This window comes from Sparus aurata, chromosome 6, assembly GCF_900880675.1.
Source record: "Sparus aurata chromosome 6, fSpaAur1.1, whole genome shotgun sequence".
In the NCBI taxonomy this organism is placed as follows: domain Eukaryota; kingdom Metazoa; phylum Chordata; class Actinopteri; order Spariformes; family Sparidae; genus Sparus; species Sparus aurata.
In genome coordinates, this window is record NC_044192.1 from 10,598,825 (window position 1) to 10,616,257 (window position 17,433).

The window sequence follows — 17,433 nt, forward strand, 5'->3', positions numbered from 1 at the left end:
CAACACAACAGGCCTCGACTTGCACGGAGGACGTGAGGTCAGGCCGAAGAAAGGGAAGCGCAGGCAGAGTCAACGGGATCTGTATCAAAATTTCAGAGGTAAAACCACGATTTGTGAACGCATCACTGGCGTCCCATACGACAATTGCAGACCGGAGTGCAACAGAGCAGAGAACAGCAAGTCCTTGAACAATGCGGGGAGAAGCCGGCAGAGGAGAGCGCGCGGTTGTTAAATCTTATTGGCCACTTTGCAGCTCAGACGGGATAAAAGCCTGTCAGCAACACCTGCTCGTATGAGCACACACAGACACGTTTTAATTTAGAGACGTTTTATATTCAGTGCCAGCTATACGATCTCAAGTTGGTTCTGAATCGCGGGTAAATCAAAGAAGCTGCATTTCTGCGTGAGAAAACAAACCTTCAAAGCTCTCACATAGTGTACGCCGGAGCAGCAGCCTGGTGTCAAACTGGGTTTTAATTGACTGCTGTCTCTCTTTTAATCCACAGTATGGAAACTTTTTCAAAAGGCTCCTTGTAGGTTTTTTGTTTTTTTTTACCTCTCAAACAAACTTTAATGTGGCGCGCTCTCATGTTGTCTTTTAAACCTGCTTTACTTGATCATGGGAATTTGTTTGCATCAGCACAGATGCTTTTGATGTCAGCTGTTGTTTAGCGTGGCGCTCTGAGCGACCATTTTTTTTTTTTTTAAAGAAATTGTAAATACCTGAGTCATCACTGTACCAAGGCCCGGCCCGCTTCCTCTGGACACGCCGGGGCTTTGTCACTGCTGTATTATTATTTATAAAGGCCACTTTAGGAAAAGCTTCCTTCATATTTATGAGTCTAAATTAGTCAGAAATGTGGAGCCCGAGATAGCCTGAGTACCAGGATTCATTGTTGCTGACTGTTTTTAACACAGGAAGAAAAGCTCCCGTGATGGACAGAGTTTGTTAGCCTTTAATGCACGCTGCACTTTATGCTGTGAAGCGTTTTAATCCTGTTTTTATTTTTTTTTTAAAGTCGCTGCTTAACATGTTTTACTTTATGCCAGCGTGCAGCTTTCTGTGCTGCTGGCATGTTTCTAAAACGTATTCAAGAGGGAAGTGTTCCGAGCAGCGTTATCATGTTCAAGTTCAAAACGCTTCTTCTTTCTCTTTCTTTCAAATCATTCAACAGAGCGGAAAAGTCTAATAAAGAAAAGCTCATCATCATAAGAATGAATTCTTTATACGTGAGAAATGAATCACGGTTTAACATTGCATTTTAAAACAGACTGCAGGGAATTGACCTCAGACGAATCAGTTTTATCACACTGTTGTATAACCTCGCTTTTTTTTTTGGGAGTATTACTACCGAATTTTGTTTTTTTTTCCCGAGCGAGAACAACACCCTGGGAAGAAATACGTCTTAATCCAGTTCGGGCTCCGTTCATAATCCTCGGGAAGTATCTCATCTACCTAAATTAACAGCATCAAAAGCATCATAAGGCACATCGCACAACAAAAAGGAAAAAATAAATAAGATAATCCACGAAAAATGAATTAATTCATCATTAATATCAATTCAAATTAATTGCGCATCACCGGCGGCGGCATAAGACGAGTAATTACCAGGCGGCGATGACATGGCCCACAAGATCTGCTACAAACCTCGCACCGTTAGCTAACTGATGTTTGCCAGACACACAAACGCAGGCTGAACAAAGCCAAGACATCGACTCGCATTATGTATATTAGCACGCGCAGCAAATCTTTTTTAATTTGATGAAGTGTAGCTGTGATTCCCGGCATCTGCACTCTCAGGGGAATGAACTCCTCTGGGAAGAGGAGGCCGTCGGTCCTGAGCTGCCGGCAGCAGCAGAGGACAGAGGAAATTTTTTTGGTCAAGAAAGCCACGGGAAACGATATGATCGGACTGTTGTCGGGCAGGTTTGCTCATGTAATTCTATAGGGGGGGGAGCGAAGGTAGCAGCAGGTGTTGCCATGTTACAGCAGGTCAGGAGTGGGCAGATCATTGCTGGCTTTCTGAATTGATTGTTGGTTATATGTTGCAGCTGCGTAGTCCAGCGTGCCAGATGTGAGTGTAGCAGCAAAGTTAAAGAGACAAATGAGCGGTTATGATGAAAAAAAAATCCTAACTGATCTGCTGGTGTAACTGACCCGTATTTCCTAAATTTATATAACAAAAAACTGAAAAGAGAAAATAGCCTCAGATCTGCAGATCTAACAGCGAGCTCGTCGAGCACCAGCTGCCAACACTCAACTCTGGCTGAAACTCTACAAACTCCTGTGAAGTCTTGTTTTTGAGGGGTTGGGGGGGAGCGGCTGAAAGAAAAAACATCACATGATGAACGTGATCTTAATCAACGCGAGCCACTGCGCGTCTTGATTTTGTTTAGCTTAATTAATCAATGCTGAATAATTTGTGCTGTATGCAATCTAATATAAACACACTTCCTCACATTCTCTCTCTCTCTCTCTCTCTCTCTCTCTCTCTCTCTCTCTCTCTCCCTCTCTCTCTCTCTCTGTGATGTGTTGGACGTTCAAATTATGGATCACATCTGCTGCTGACAGCCTCACACTAGAAGTCAAGACGAATGCCAGACCCTACTGCATGGGAGAATTATGGTAAAATGTAAGTGGTGAATTGCCACATTTATTTCAAATAGAACACTTTTATCCAAAGTGCTTCACAAGGTTTTTTGCTTCTCAGTCAGCAATTCACGCAGACACTCTGACTTATTTCCACGCCACAAGTTTAGTGACCTACCCAAGGACGCTTAAACGCAAAAAACAAAAAAAAAAAAATGTAATTTCTGCTACTAGGGGTTTCTCTATAAGCCAGCAGCCAGCTCAGTCGGGTGCAGAGCCAGACCCTCATGGAGGAATAAACACCTCGATCACACCCAATTCTGCTCCGACTCTGAGCCGTTTACAAAACAGGTGAGGGCTTAACTTTCGACATTCAAAAATTAACCTCGCTCCTGTTTATCAACCTGACTGTGGCAGCGATCGGCGGAGGTGATTTTGGTGTGAATGCGCTGTGACGTTGACTGTGGACTGCAGCTTTTAAAAATGTGTTTTACCTCATTAAAGAGACGTTAACGAGAGGAGAGGGAGGGAAGGGAGGAAATCTTGCGGCCAATGTTGGCTAGTTGCTGATGAGAACCTACTGTCTGAAGTTTAAAAAATGTATACATGTTACTATTTAGTCCCAATAGATGCAGATGTCCTTCATTGTGATCTAATGAAAGGCACCATCACCCTGAGCGAACATCTGGATTTCTGTGGGTTTGGACATTGTTGGGAAAATTTGGGATAATGTAAGGCAGGAGGTGGGGATCAGCTCTGTGGTCAGTGTAAACTTCAGGGGACTCCATCGTCATGTTCCATCGGAAGGTTGCTGGTTTGATTCCCTTGATCTGCATGTCAAAGTGTCCTTGGGCAAGATACTGAACCCCAAACTGCTCCTGATGAGCTGGTCGGCACCTTGCACGGCAGCCACCGCCATCAGTGAATGTATGTATGAATTACTGTCGCTTTGGACAAACGTGTACGTAAATGCCCTAAATGTAATATAAATTGGAGACAGACAGACAGACGGATGCATATAGGAGGATTTCTGTGTCACAACATGCAGCCTTGGTGGACTCTTGCGAGCGGCTTTCGCATGCCCTCCTCTTCCTGGACACCGCAACTGTATATTACACAACAGCGTTAACCACAGCTGTTAACAACCATGACTCGTCCATCTGTCCGCTCCCTGATGCCCCCTCTCCTCATCAGTCTGTGTGAAGCCGCCTGTAATCAGATTAGGCAGTGACTGGGTGACTGGGGCTTCTGCATCCACCCATGGCTCCATCCCACTGTTAGCAACATCTGCGTCATGTGGAGAACCATGTGCAAGCTGTGGAGGAGACGGATTAATGCGCTGATGTGTGTGTGTGTGTGTGTGTGTGTGTGCGCGCGCCAGTGTGTACAGGAGCTCTCCGTTTGTTTTACGCTAACAGGTCCTGCGTTGTCTGAGTCACCTACAGAATTAAGGGAGAATTCACGCTCGAGATGTGACACAACGCTCGCATTCAGACACAGTTCAGTCATTCCTTGGCTGACGCGCGCCGCGTTGCAGCTGGAAACCTACAGCCTTCAGTGGTATGTTCCCTTATACAGTCGACATGAAATCGCAAGGACGCAGTGATAAATAATTTGTGGCGATAAGCTAACAAGAGGAGATTATATTGAATTAAACACTGCGGTGTAATCAGTGTTATTACAAGGGAGGCTTAATTAAGAAATCACATTAATGCATTTTCAACAGAGAGAGAAAAAAAATGTCTTCAAAATACTGTTGTAGACTGGAAATTAAGAAAAATAACATATTTTTATCACCCAGCCTGACCCAAAGGAGGAGAGGAGATTACATAACGGGAGAGGAGAGAAGGGAAGAGAAGGGAACATGAGAAGAGGGGAGAGGAGAAGAGAGGAGAGGAGGGAAGGGGAGATGAGAAGAGGGGAGAGTGGAAGAGAGAAGAGGAGGAACGGGGAGAGCAGAAGAGAGGAGAGGAGGGAAGGGGAGAGGAGAAGAGGAAAGGAAAGGAAAAAAAAGGAAAGGAAAGGAGAGAAGGGGAGAGGAGAGAAGAGGAGGGAAGGGGGAGGGGAGATGCCAAGAGGGGAGAGCGGAAGAGAGGAGAAGAGGGAAGGGAAGGGGAGAGGAGAAGAGGGGAGAGCGGAAGAGAGGAGAGGATGGAAGGGGAGAGGAGCAGAGGAAAGGAAAGGAAAGGAGAGAAGGGGAGAGGAGAGAAGAGGAGGGAAGGGAGGGGAAGGGGGAGGGGAGATAAGAAGAGGGGAGAGTGGAAGAGAGGAGAGGAGGGAAGGGGAGAGGAGAAGAGGAAAGGAAAGGAAAGGAAAACGAAAGGAAAGTAGGCAAGGTGAGAGGAGGGAAGGGGAGAGTTGAGAAGCGGTAAATGGTCATCCAGAATACCTCTGTAGATTCAGCAGAGTCTCTACACTACGTCTCTCTCTTTAGCGTCCTTTATCATTGTGTCATTCCTGAATCAGAATCTAACAGGTCTAATCTAACACCCTCACTTTCTGGGGCAGTGTGTTACAAAAGGAAGCTGCGCAAAGTCAAAGTCGAACAGAATGCACTTAGATTATCTCCCTCTTGACAGAGAAGCGCAGGAGAGGGCGCATCCTGGTGATTAGGTGCGCTGAGATAACCCCCCCGACACGCAGAGCGCCTCTTGCTGTGCCGCCTCATGTGCGCCCCTCACCTGGTTAAGGGCTCTACAGCCACTCAGACCTCGCCTGCCACAGCCTGGCCTGATCCATCCTGCCTCAGCCCTAATGTCTCATTGGCATTCAGTCACACGCCTGCAGCAAGCGGGCGAATGGAAGGCTTGGCGCCAGCTCTCCGCTATTAAGATTCTACAAAGCCAGCCGTTCCCCTGCCGCCACAAGCACACAGCGAATCACACAGCCAAGGAATAATAAAAGAGCCGGGGATGAGCGTAACAGCTGGGCCAGCGAGCCACACGGCCAAGACACGGAGACAGGAGAAAGATTTTTGGGATAAAATTTGGAAGCTCTGCTATTCATTAAGTTTATGAGGGCGGCAGATTGGTTCACTGTTCACTCTGCAGCATCAGCTAATGAAAATTATATACTTCAAGTGGCTAAATCACCAGTGCAAACGCATAATCGCACTTGCCCCAGTCAACCCCCCTCCCTCCCCCCCTCCCTCCCTCGTCTGCAGAACCACACCGTGACCACCTCATGATGAGCCGTATTACTGGCAAGCCTCCCATCAAGAACCGCAGAGAGGCAGCACCCCACCGGCCCCGTCGCCCCGGCCAGTTTATGTCTGCCTATCGACATCCCCTCAGAATCCTAAGCTGCTTGCTAATCACCCTTTGAAAGAGCAGACTAATTCAGATGTCAAGGCCCATTACCTGTGAGCTGTCTAGAGGTGACCCCAGCCCCTATCTCGCCGTGATAAACACCAGTTGGAGGATAATGCACATCTGGATAATGGGAAAGTGGCTAGCGACGCGCCGGCCAAGTGTGCAATTCGCTGGACGCAGCTGAAGTGGGGGAGGGGGGAGGGGGGGGCAATGGCGTGTAGCAATCATTGTTGCATAAAGATAACGTCCTTCATGACAGTGCCGGGTCAGTCAGCCGCCGTATGGCTGCCGCGCCTCCGGTAAAATAAACAAGACTCTCAGAGGAGTGACTCCTCACCAGCCGTCCCCTCCGATCTGCTCTCAGACACTGACGGAGACGAGGCTCCACCAAAAGACGGCCCCCGACCCCCACCTCCAACCCATCCCCAATTCTGTTTCACGTGTGCGGGATGTGACTGATGCAGTCTGAGGAGTGAGGCGCCAGGGAAAAAACAGGAGGGGGGGAAAAAATAATCACATTAGGGATGAACACTTGCTTTATCACATACAAGCATCTTTCGGGGATTTTGAGCTCCTGTTATGATCCTATTCGGACCGTTACATATTTAGGGGGTTTCTGCGGTTGCCAGGGGATAAAATGATACCGCTAAATCCAGAAAAAGGTGTGATACAACCAGCTGCGGGGGTTTGTACGCCGCGTATCTGGACATCTACTCCGTGGATGCATTTAGAAAAAGGGCACATTCGTGTCGCGGGGAGAGAATATATACTGCACGGATGTATATCACGACTGTGGGTCAGAGAGGAGCAGATGGAAAAACAGAGCTCTCCACAAAGCCGGGCAGGAAACAACAGTAGGTAATGGGGGGCAGATAGGATGCAGGTCGAAGCAAAAAAAACAACCACTTCCAATACCCATCACTCCTCAGTGGTGAAACCCACTCCCAATGGCCAAAATTGCCTCCCTGTATTCAATGAAAATGATGTAACAAATGAACCTCTAATAAATACGTATTTACTGGGCCAGGATTAGAGTTAGTCATTATATATCGCAGTACGAGCGCTAACAGGCATTTAGGACGACAACCGAGTGTTTAATTGGAACGGGGACTGAAGGCACGGTGGAACTGAAATCCCCCAGAAGCACCCGATGATTGAAAATAATATACATCCCAGAGGAAATTCAGCATACTGTAAACACTCGAATGCTATTTGTGCGCTTTACAGCTTCATGACCGACGCCACTGTAAGCTACTATAGACGAAGCAATTAGAGAGATAATTCTCCCGTGATGGAGATGCAACTTCCCATCAGGGGCTTTTCCCCGAGTAGTGTAGATGGAGCGATTACATAGTTTGATTGTACTGGTTTGACCCCGTCCATTCCCTCAGCACACACACACACACACACACACACACACACACACACACACAGCTTGGTCATGAAACACCGCCGCTGTGATCTGTGTCCACCGCCCTGAGCCCCCTGGTATGTGATGTCAGCAAGACAAAGGTCGGGCACAAAAATAAAGGTTTACAATGCAAACTGAGCCAGCCTCTCAGGTCGCTGGTTCGATTCCCTGGTCTGCATGTCGACAGTGACCTTGGGCAAGACACTGAACCCCAAACTGCTCCTGATGTGCTGGTGGGCACCTTGCACGGCAGCCACCGCCATCAGTGTGTGAATTACTGTAAGTTACTTTGGGCAAAAGTGTCTGCTAAATGCCCTTGAATGTAAAATGTGAGCACAACTTTCAGTCAGTCCTCACATGTTTTTTTAAAACTCCACAATTTACAGTTTCTTTTTTAAAAAACACTTAAAAAGGACCCTCTTGCATATTTACATCGCAATCATGTAATCACTCATATAAAACGGGAGTCAGGAGAATAAAACCCATTCACGCTCACTTTTACCATCTTTCCTTTCGCTTGTTTGCAGAACGCCGCGGCGATAAACAGACCTGATTACAGAGAGACATGATGAGCGACTTAAAGAAGTTAAAGCTTGAAAGCTAAAAAAAAAAAAATGCAATCCCTACATTGTTACAGCGGTTGTTGAAACCCGACCAGAAATTCACGGGCGCTTCAGCCTCCTCTGTGTCGCTGCACATAAGCCGAAGCGACACCCTTGACGTGACACAGCACATACATTTCACCTCCACGCGTGACACCCTCTGATCATCAATTTATTTATTTATTTATTTTTCAAATGCACAGTTCCGGCTCCAGAGCGTCTCATCAAGCATGCTGTTTACGCTGCGGCCGCTGCAGGTGCTGCGCCAATTTGATCAAAGTGGGAATAATGAGAGCGTGCTGCGGTACAGAGGGAGCCATGCCACGCTTTACTCACTGTAGCCTTTACTCTGATATCACCAGTCGTCGAGCACGTGCGCACACACACACACGCACACACACACACACACACACACGAGTGGAGAATCCGGCTCTAGTATTGATGAATTATTGAGGACCTGGAGTAAGGGTTGGAAGCAACTTTACGCTCGTTTGTTTTGTATTCGCATTACGCCTCCCAACCCCACCCACTCCCCCCCCGACCCCCACCCCCCACCGACACTCTGCCAGGCATGAGAGAGAGAGAGAGAGAGAGAGAGAGAGAGTAGGATCTCAACGAGGATGCTTCGGGGTGTTGGCAGCTCTGCTTTGCAGCAGTTTTATGGGGAAACTGATACAGTGTTGCACTGCAGTAAAAAACAAAAACAATACAGCGCTCCTGCTATTCAGTCTTGATATGTTAATTCGGCCAAAAGAAGAAAAAAAAGTGAGATTAACATCCGGAATTTGATTCATCTAATTTGATTAATTTGACTTTTTTTCGCCTTTCTTTTATCGTTATGTCCGAAATCATAGTTTGTAATCTGTATTTTAGTTAGTCAGCAGTTCTTTAGGCGGAAAAATTGATTTTGGGCCTCAGTTCTAATTGAAATTATGTGTCGAGAGACGGACATTTTGCACTTAAGATCTCTCTCCCTCTTTGTGTGTGTGTGTGTGTGTGTGAGTGTGGTTAGACAGCAGCACTTCACTAAAAAGTCTGACAGCTGCCTCGGGCACATACGGGAGATGCGCGATGACAGTCACAGAGGACAAACAAGCTGTACATCAACAAAATGCTCTGCCGGATGATATAGCGAGAGGCCAAACAGACATAAAAAGCAACGAGCGCTTACAGAGACATAAATAACAAGGATGGAGAAATATAAATATCCTCCTTTCACCTAGTTTAAGGTAAGTACTTGACTGGAAAAAAAAACCCCAGAGTCGCCAATTCTAGTCAAGTTTATCCCTACTGTGATTCCAGGGAATTTTTCCCAGAGGACTGTAGGAGTTTAATCACATTGCAACTGCACGGGCCATTCGTCAGGATGGAACGTTAGCAGTTTACATAAATGCAAACCACCGACACGTGCAAGATGGACATCTGCACCAACTAGGCGTTTCATGGTCGGGAGGTGGAGGGTGGCGTCATCACATACCAGCGAGGCTGCAAAAGGGCCGACCAGAGTTAAGGTCACGCCACTGGATCGTTTGAAAAGTAGACCCATGGACGTTTACAGTGTTCTTTGTGGGGACTGATACCTGCTATTTTTCACAGGAAGTCGGATCAGCTCCATCCATGATCGTGGCGATCAAAACAGGTATTTTAGGCTAACCCTTGTTGTTTTCCTAACCCTAACCAAGTGGTTTTTGTGCCTAAACCTAACCAGTGCGACCGGGTTGAGACCTAAACAAACATCAATTTGCAACATAAAGGGAACTTCAATTGTAAGTTGGTGGTTTTGCAGACGCGTTCTTAGCTAGCATTTATTCTGACGATTGGGTTAATAGACAATCACAATCACATCAAACTTATGTTGGATTAATGCTGCAGGTCTGCTTTGAGAGACTTCACTGAGAGAAACAAAAAACAGTCAAATTCCTTGTAAAGAAGTTACAAATGGATGTAGACACCCAAGATTCACCGATTCAGAATCCAACCACGTGTGAAATATGGCTGCAACCTCCACGTCTGTGCCTCAGTTATGGCGCTGGATAACGGCCCTGAGTGACCCGGGTTATTCGGGGCACCTGGAGAGCTATAAAGAGAAAGATATTTTTGATTGAATTTAATTAAAGGCGTGACATGTATTCTGCACGACAAAATGTGTCAACAAAATGCATCACAGTCATCGCAAGACATCCAGCAGACGATCTGAATCACCGCCGCAGCGTTAATCCCTGTGATTCACAGAGAACAGAGGAGGGAGCGCCGAGAGAGGCAGCGCCGAAAGTTAGTAAGACATTAATGAGGCGAGGTTAGAAGGTTGAGAACAGGCGATGGAACAACACTCCTGCTAATTGTCGTGCCTTGGCACTGCGGAAATCGCCTTGCACTTGCAGCTTGACAAGTCCTGCTCGAGTGTCTCCGTGCAGCACGAACTCAACCAGCGCTCCCCCAAAGAGCGCGGGGACACGCCGGCGGGCCCGGTGGCGCCGACAAAACAGGAGGGCTCGTGATCGAGTGTTTGCCGCCGTGCTTCTCCTCTCCAACGCTGCTGGAGGTTAAGCAGCATGACGGTCAACTCATAAGCACCTGGGCGGACCGTAAGAGCGGCGGGTCCTGAGCTTCTTTTTGTTCAATGCATCCGCAGAGCTCCTTCAGATGAGCTCGTTGACACCAAGAGTGAGATTTCCAAATGGGTTCATTTGATTTTAAAGTGAATGATATTTAACACTCGACTAGAGACAGAGGGCTCTCAGGACGGCGGCGTCGGCCTACTGGTCCAGGTCTGAAATATGTTAACGACCTTTCAGTGGATCGTACAAACATCCGTGTTGTACGATTTTGAGCGAAATTTGGCACCATGACAAAAAGTAAACGTGTACAATACTTTGGTTCATGAATAAACGTATGACCAGGTCCACTGTTTGAGTTGGAGACCCTTTAGTAACGTGGAAAACTTCATAAAGAGAGAGTAAATGGAACTTGAGTTGGGACCGTTTTTGTCAAACTACACCAAAAGCTTGGCGTCTACACAACATCTATACAACTGTCTGCAAATAATACAGACTTTACTTTACTGCCCACCATTTACAGTATTTTAAACTTGTCAGATGTATGTTTACCAGCTTTCAGGTAGTCATTACATCCACCAAGGAAGCTGGTGGTTTGTTGGTTTGTCGGCAGGATTGCATAAAAACTACTGAGCGGATTTTGACGGATACCTGGATGGAGGATGGGTCCCAGCCCAGAATGATCCCCATCACAACCGGCATGTATCTGGATAAAGAGACAGATTGTGGATTTTTCATTTCTCGGTTCTTAAACATTGCCAGATACGATGTTTTTCAACATTCTTGTTCATTTCCGAGGGATCCGTTAATGGATGTACATGACAAAGACTGGCAGATTTAGGTGGCCAAGTATCTACGAGTGAGTTCGATTGGATGCGGATGAAGGAGACCGTTGGGACACTGGCGGAGGTACGTTCAGCTCAGTCAGTCCATCACAATCCATCGTTGTGCTTTTCACTGTTGTCAAGGTCACGTCGTCATCGTGTGGGAAATCTGTGCTTCACGGCCACAAGCTGACAACGAGACATTGTGCTCGCTGTGATGGATAAACCTAAATGAATGAATGTTTTTCCATATTGAAAACAGTCAAGGCCTGGGAGGCATTAAAAACACATTGTGCAATCTAAAAAACACTACAATGAGCTTAAGAAAATGTTCACTATATAGATATTTGCAGCTAATGGGCTGAAACCCGCGAGAACACATTTGTATGGTCCTTTAGGTTCTCCTATATGGGAGCGCATCAGAGCGGCGGCGGTTCGGTGAATGAAGCAGCAGGAGAGCAGCTGACGCAAACCGTTCTGCTTACATTTAACATCAGCGTCAAGGAGAGATTTGCCAAGTTTCATTTTTATAATATTCTGTGTTCACAACATGTTGTATTACTAATGAGGCACATGAGAATTCACAGCCACCTCCACTACAGTTTATTGTGTGTACAGTAATCATTCTGTCCATGGGTCCGTTTGTTCATTCAGCCTTCATCGAGACAGTTGGCACCAATGAGATTAAGAATTTCTTTCTTTTTTTTTTTTTTTTACGAGGGACGCCTGGCCTAGAAAGCAACACCAAGACAGTTGGACATAACTTACAGTAACATGCATACTTGGCACCGGTGCCATTCAAAAAACTACAAAGAAGCACAAACTTAGCTACGTAAGCACCGAACAGCCAATAATCCGATAGCGTGGCAGCAGGATCAGCTCTTAAAAAAAAAAAAAAACACGTCACAGCCCGTGTCTTCATAAATCTGCATAAAAAACACCCGTAATCACTTTAGAATCACTAAGAAAGAGCTCGTTGAGCCTTAAATGACTCTGTTATGAGTTCCGTGCCAGAGGAGAGGCGTATGTGATGGCTCTCCTGCTCCATTCAGCTGATTGTCAGAAACATCTCTCAGGCGAGAACAGATGTCTCTAGTTATTTGACCAGGCTCTCTGAGCCGCTGTATTCCCACTCTCACTCTCACTCTCAATCCCCCCCCCCCCCCCTTCTATTTTTTTCTTTTTTTCTTTTTAGGCAGCCGACTGCAAATCTCTTTGCTGTGACAAAGCATCGCCTGTCAAGAGGATGATTCCATTGAGAGGCACTTCCTGATATGAGAGGTGCATTAATGTGATTAACCCACACTCACTATTGCTGTTTGATACAGGGGCTTAGGGGCTCATGTCACTCTGTATTCTTCTCTATTGGCGTGATCGGCAGGTAATGGAAAAATATGTTGCCGTGTGAGCAGAGGCAGACGACTCCAAGCGTAATCTAGGCTAAATTGTTACCAATACCAGCGGCTGATTATGCAAACTTCTCTTGATAACTCAGCCGATAATGAAGGAACGAAAAACATCCTCTGGAACCTCGGGAAACAGATTTGCGCTGTTCTGCAGAGTTGACACGTTCTCATTATCACGCCGACAATTATCAAGTATTAAAAAGCATAAAGATCAAACAACTATCTTCCAATCACGACGCTGCCGTTCCCACGCGAACTGTGTTTCATTGGATTTAAATGTACAACCGTTTAGTTTAAACACACCTGCAGTCTGGTTTAATTTAACGACTTTATTAAATGTCATAAAGCTGATTCGAACTCTCTGACTGAGACACAAAGAGCTGCAGAGGCAGAGTGCATCAGTTCTTCAGCGGGGCTTCTTGCATGCATGCGTTTCCTACGTTTCGCACAGCTAATATTAATCATCCACGCGATAGAAGGGGGGCTTTTTCGCACTCGCTGCTCTGAGAAATTATTCATTTGATGTCGGAGTCATCATCCATTCAGCCGCATATAAATGGCCACAGGTTGTGCGTGTGTTTTGATCACACCGTGATTGAAGCTGCAAACATATAGGAGGCGCGGCGGGGAAAAAAAAACCACAACAACTGAGCAGCAGGAAATTTCTGGGACGCCATTCACGGAGCTTTTTCATCAGATATCTCTTTCCCGATCCTTTAGCTGGGGGTACTGGCAGAAATAGATTCCCGTAGCGAAAGCGCGGCGGTGCTTTTAATAGAGGCATCTCCCGGCTTAATCAAAGACACCAGGAGAATGGGCACATACGACTCACGGTGCATGAGGAGAAAAAAAAACCTTGGCGCCGGCTTAGTGTGAACTTCCCTCATTTCAAAGCGTTAAAACACACAAGCCCCGTGCGAGGGATGTATGCATGCGGAGAGACGGCTCTTTTTCCTGACGGTCCCCGGAGAACATGTGATGCACCAGAGCGCAGAATAGAAAAGTCAGTGAAGTGCTGTGTGACTGTGCGACTCTTTCGGCTTACACTCTCCTCGATCAATGGCTCAGATAGATAATAGCCTCCATGGAGACTTGCATCCTTCTCTACCCTCGCCTCAAAATCCCCATTTCTGCTATTTTATATCTGGGTCTCTGCGCCGCCCTCTGCCCATCTCTTCGTCTCCCAGCTCCATCTCTTCCCTCCCAGCTCCACCCCAGCTGTCAAGCATGCAGCACAGGAAGCCCACCAGCTCCAGAGGGCAAAGTCAGGCGGCGCACACAAAGAGGGTCTTGGGAGAGAGCACGGGGGGGGAAACATCTGGTAGACCCAGAGAGAGAGAGAGAGAGAGAGAGAGGGCTGCCCGTCGCTGCCGGCCGCCGCCGTGTCATCGCCAGCTTTTCGTCCCGGGCCTCCTGCTCACAGCTGATCCTCCAGGCCCGCCGCCTCCATCAGAGTGGAGAAAATCCACTCGCTGACTCAATTATGCAAGAGGTGTGAATTAAACATGAGGCTACCACACAGGAATGTATACACACACATGCACAATACATAATCGTGCAATATCACAACCCCATCTGTAGGCTGACGCCAGAGGGGGCTTTCGCGGGGGCCCCTCTGTGCACACAGAGCGCCGAGGAGCCGCCGGTAACCTTGAGAAAAAGGGGAGCGACCCTGACACGCGGGGCCCCGGACGGGTGCGAGTGACGCTGACGAAATAGGTGCTGAGGAATTTTGCCACCCTTGCCACGTATTACTTCCCGGTGAGATTTAAAGAGCAGAAACAGCCTCGTGTGGGAGTCGAGCCTGGAGCCGGAGGCAGAGCTCATTCCCTTCCCCATTTTCTCTCCCCCGCTGCATCTTTGTGTCTCTCCCCCTCTCTCTCCCTTCCCTCGCTCTCTGCCCTTTATTAATCATCCTTGGTTAGTGGGTCAGAGAGCGTGTTGTTGGGAGCTCCTGGGATTCTAGAGCCATGAAACACACACACACACACACACGCACACACACACACACACACACACCTTCATGTGTTTGTGCATGCTCGCACACTAACAGGCACCGGGGCTCACAAATGGAGGCAAACATTCTCCCGCTCACCTCTCCTTGTTTGCTCGCAAAGAAAAAGATATGAAAATCAATAAAATATTAATAAAAATGCGAGGAAACTCCTTCTGCAACTGACACACAGCGCGAGTACGCATGTGCACGCCACGCAGCTGATCTTCAGGGATCCTGGCCTGAGGGCCCTGAGACTCTGCTGCTGCTTCTGCTGCTGCTGCTGCTGATGCTGATGTAACCTTTTCAACAGCATGCCATGTGCAAAATAAGGCCAACGTGCCTCGCCAACAATCACGCAACCTTTTCACCTGAGAACCCGGCAGCATTAGTCCTCATTATCAGTGGAGTGTTTGGATGTTGCAGCCAGCATCCTTTTCTTTTCTCTTTCATTTTTTTTTCTCCCCTTTTCTTCCTTTCTGGAGAGCCGGATGCAGAATGATGAGACGACGAGATACAAACCCGGCTCACCACTCCGGTGCTCCCCTGTGCGGGCCAGCGGCAGCAGCAGCAGCAGGGTTGCCGGAATAATGGAGGATGTAATAAGGCCTTATTTCTATGCATGTAAGTGCACTTAGCCCCGGAAGGCTCCGACTGGGCTACATGCCATTACCACCATTATCACTAGTGGATCTTGCTGACAAAGTGAGGAGAGAATGGGCCAATTAGATGTTAGATGGGACAGCAGGAGGTTTGCAGAACAAGTCCTGGGCGTCCTTTGGGAGAAGTGTGTGCTTCTCACTTTGCTCTCCCTTTCACCCCGTTTTTGGAGAGGTTTAGTCAACATGTACACACCCACACGTCACAAAGAGGCTTATGAACATATCCCAAGTCACATATGATGCAATCTGTGTGGATAACTCTGAACATTAATGATATTTGAGGATGCGTGTCATGAGATGAGTGGCAGCTTAAGGCGCCAGTGTTTAACGCTGGGTGTGTGTGAGCATGACTGTTGCTGTGTTGTGTTCATCTCACAAACGGCTCGGGTGTGAAGAGAGGAAAAGCAAAAGCGCGGAGGACGCACCTGGTTTGACCGTCTTCAGGCGAATCGGCTCCCGAAAGTGGCGGATGACAGCCAGGGTGTCGCGGTTTGTAAGTCCACTGACAGGCGTCCCGTTCACCTCCAGCAACACGTCCCCGTAGTAGGGCAGCTTCCCGACGTGACACACCAGCACGTCCAGCTTCATCTGGCCCAGGTAGGGGAACTGTCCCAGCTCTGCTCCTCCCAGCACCTCCACCACGGAGCCGAAGTCCCCCAGGTTCCCCCATGACACCGCGCACTCCACCACCTTGCTGGACCAGTGTTTCTTCTTCTTCAGCGTCCTGGACATGGTTACTCCCTTTTTTTTTTTTTTTTTTTGCTCTTCCCCCCAACAACTATACTCGAGATCGGACTGGTTGCGGTGGCCTCGGCTCGCTGTTGCTAAACGCAGGCGAAGTGACGCGGCCTAATAAACCCTCCGGAGTTCTTCTCCCGACCTGCTGAGGATTTCATCTTCCTGACATGTCAGGAGGCTGGTTCTCACCCCCGTGGACGTGCCGCTGCGCTCTGTCATCCCACGGACCGGCGCTCCGGTGTGCGCACAGCCGCCCGGGCTGCAATAATTCCAAGCGCTCCCTGCGCGTAAAAAGCAGGAGAGTTGATCCGCGGCGAGATGGTTAAAAGGGAGAATATTCGGGTTGGACGCTCTCCATCGCTACTCTGGAAAACATTATCCGCGCCTTTTTCTTCCTCTGGACGAGCCTCCCGACGCCAAAAGCGAATGTAAACAGAGGATTTTATTTTATTTATTTTTTACTCACTCGGCGGCGGATTGTGGAGCGTCTGTCGCTGAAATGTAGTGCGTCAACGAGAAATCCCTCATACCTGTGGGCAGGCTGTAAAAACGCAGGCGGGCGGGCGGCAGCGATCACCGGTAGGCGGTCGAGGCGGTTGAGATCCAGCCCACGGTGACTGAGCCGGGAGACATCTGCGAGCGTTCGTCTGCCACAGGTTTGAACACACCTGGCGCCGCCAACAGAGATGTTGCCAAGCTCCGGAACGCCCCTTTTTTACGCTCGGCGGCGGCGGCGGCGGCTCTCCCAGACGCTCATGCTGGCTCCATCCTCCGGTGTGCCGCGGTACTAAACGACAGAAATAAAATGAAAACTGTGTGAGTCCAGTAGCGCTCGCCGTAACTTACTGTCTCACAGCCCCGTGTCTTCAATCTACGTTTACCTGCGTTTCTTTGAACATGTAGGAGCGCGTCCTCGGGTGCTTGGCACGGTGGGCGTGACGCACAAGCACCGACTCCAAAACACGCGGAGCATGTAATCCTAATATCAAGCGTGCAAAAACAAATTACACCTAATTAAGACGCTTAATTTGCACAGAGCGAGGTGAGTGCTCTCTGGGAAGGATGTTCGGCTTCATCTAATAAGCGTCTCCACAGCGCCACCTACCGACGCGACCTGAGAACGTGCGCCCCCGCCCCCCCCGTCAGGTTCGTCCACATACCTGCATGAAAACAACACTCCGCTGCCTCCGAGTGCATTTCTCCACGCATGACCTGTGGGTTGATTTAATCATTATCATCACAGCGTTGTTTCCCCCACTGTGCGCACACGGAACACGCTCGCAGTCACCTCACACTGCGGTAATGCATAAATTACCATCTTTAAAGTGGGTTCAGTGTTGA

At 48.2% G+C, this 17,433-nt stretch overlaps 1 protein-coding gene across 5 annotated transcripts in view; it reads right to left on the bottom strand.

Annotated features, from left to right (window-relative positions):
• Positions 1 to 17,172, bottom strand: part of magi3b (membrane associated guanylate kinase, WW and PDZ domain containing 3b) — a 150,904-nt gene extending 133,732 nt beyond the window's left edge. For 4 of the 5 annotated variants that reach the window (XM_030421054.1, XM_030421055.1, XM_030421057.1 and 1 more), the window contains exon 1: positions 15,780 to 17,172. In XM_030421054.1, the coding sequence (XP_030276914.1) occupies positions 15,780 to 16,086 (307 nt within the window). In that variant the 5' untranslated portion in view covers positions 16,087 to 17,172. The remainder of the gene's footprint in view (positions 1 to 15,779) is intronic. The other variant, XM_030421053.1, reaches the window with a different exon arrangement.
• Positions 17,173 to 17,433: the final 261 nt, after the last annotated feature.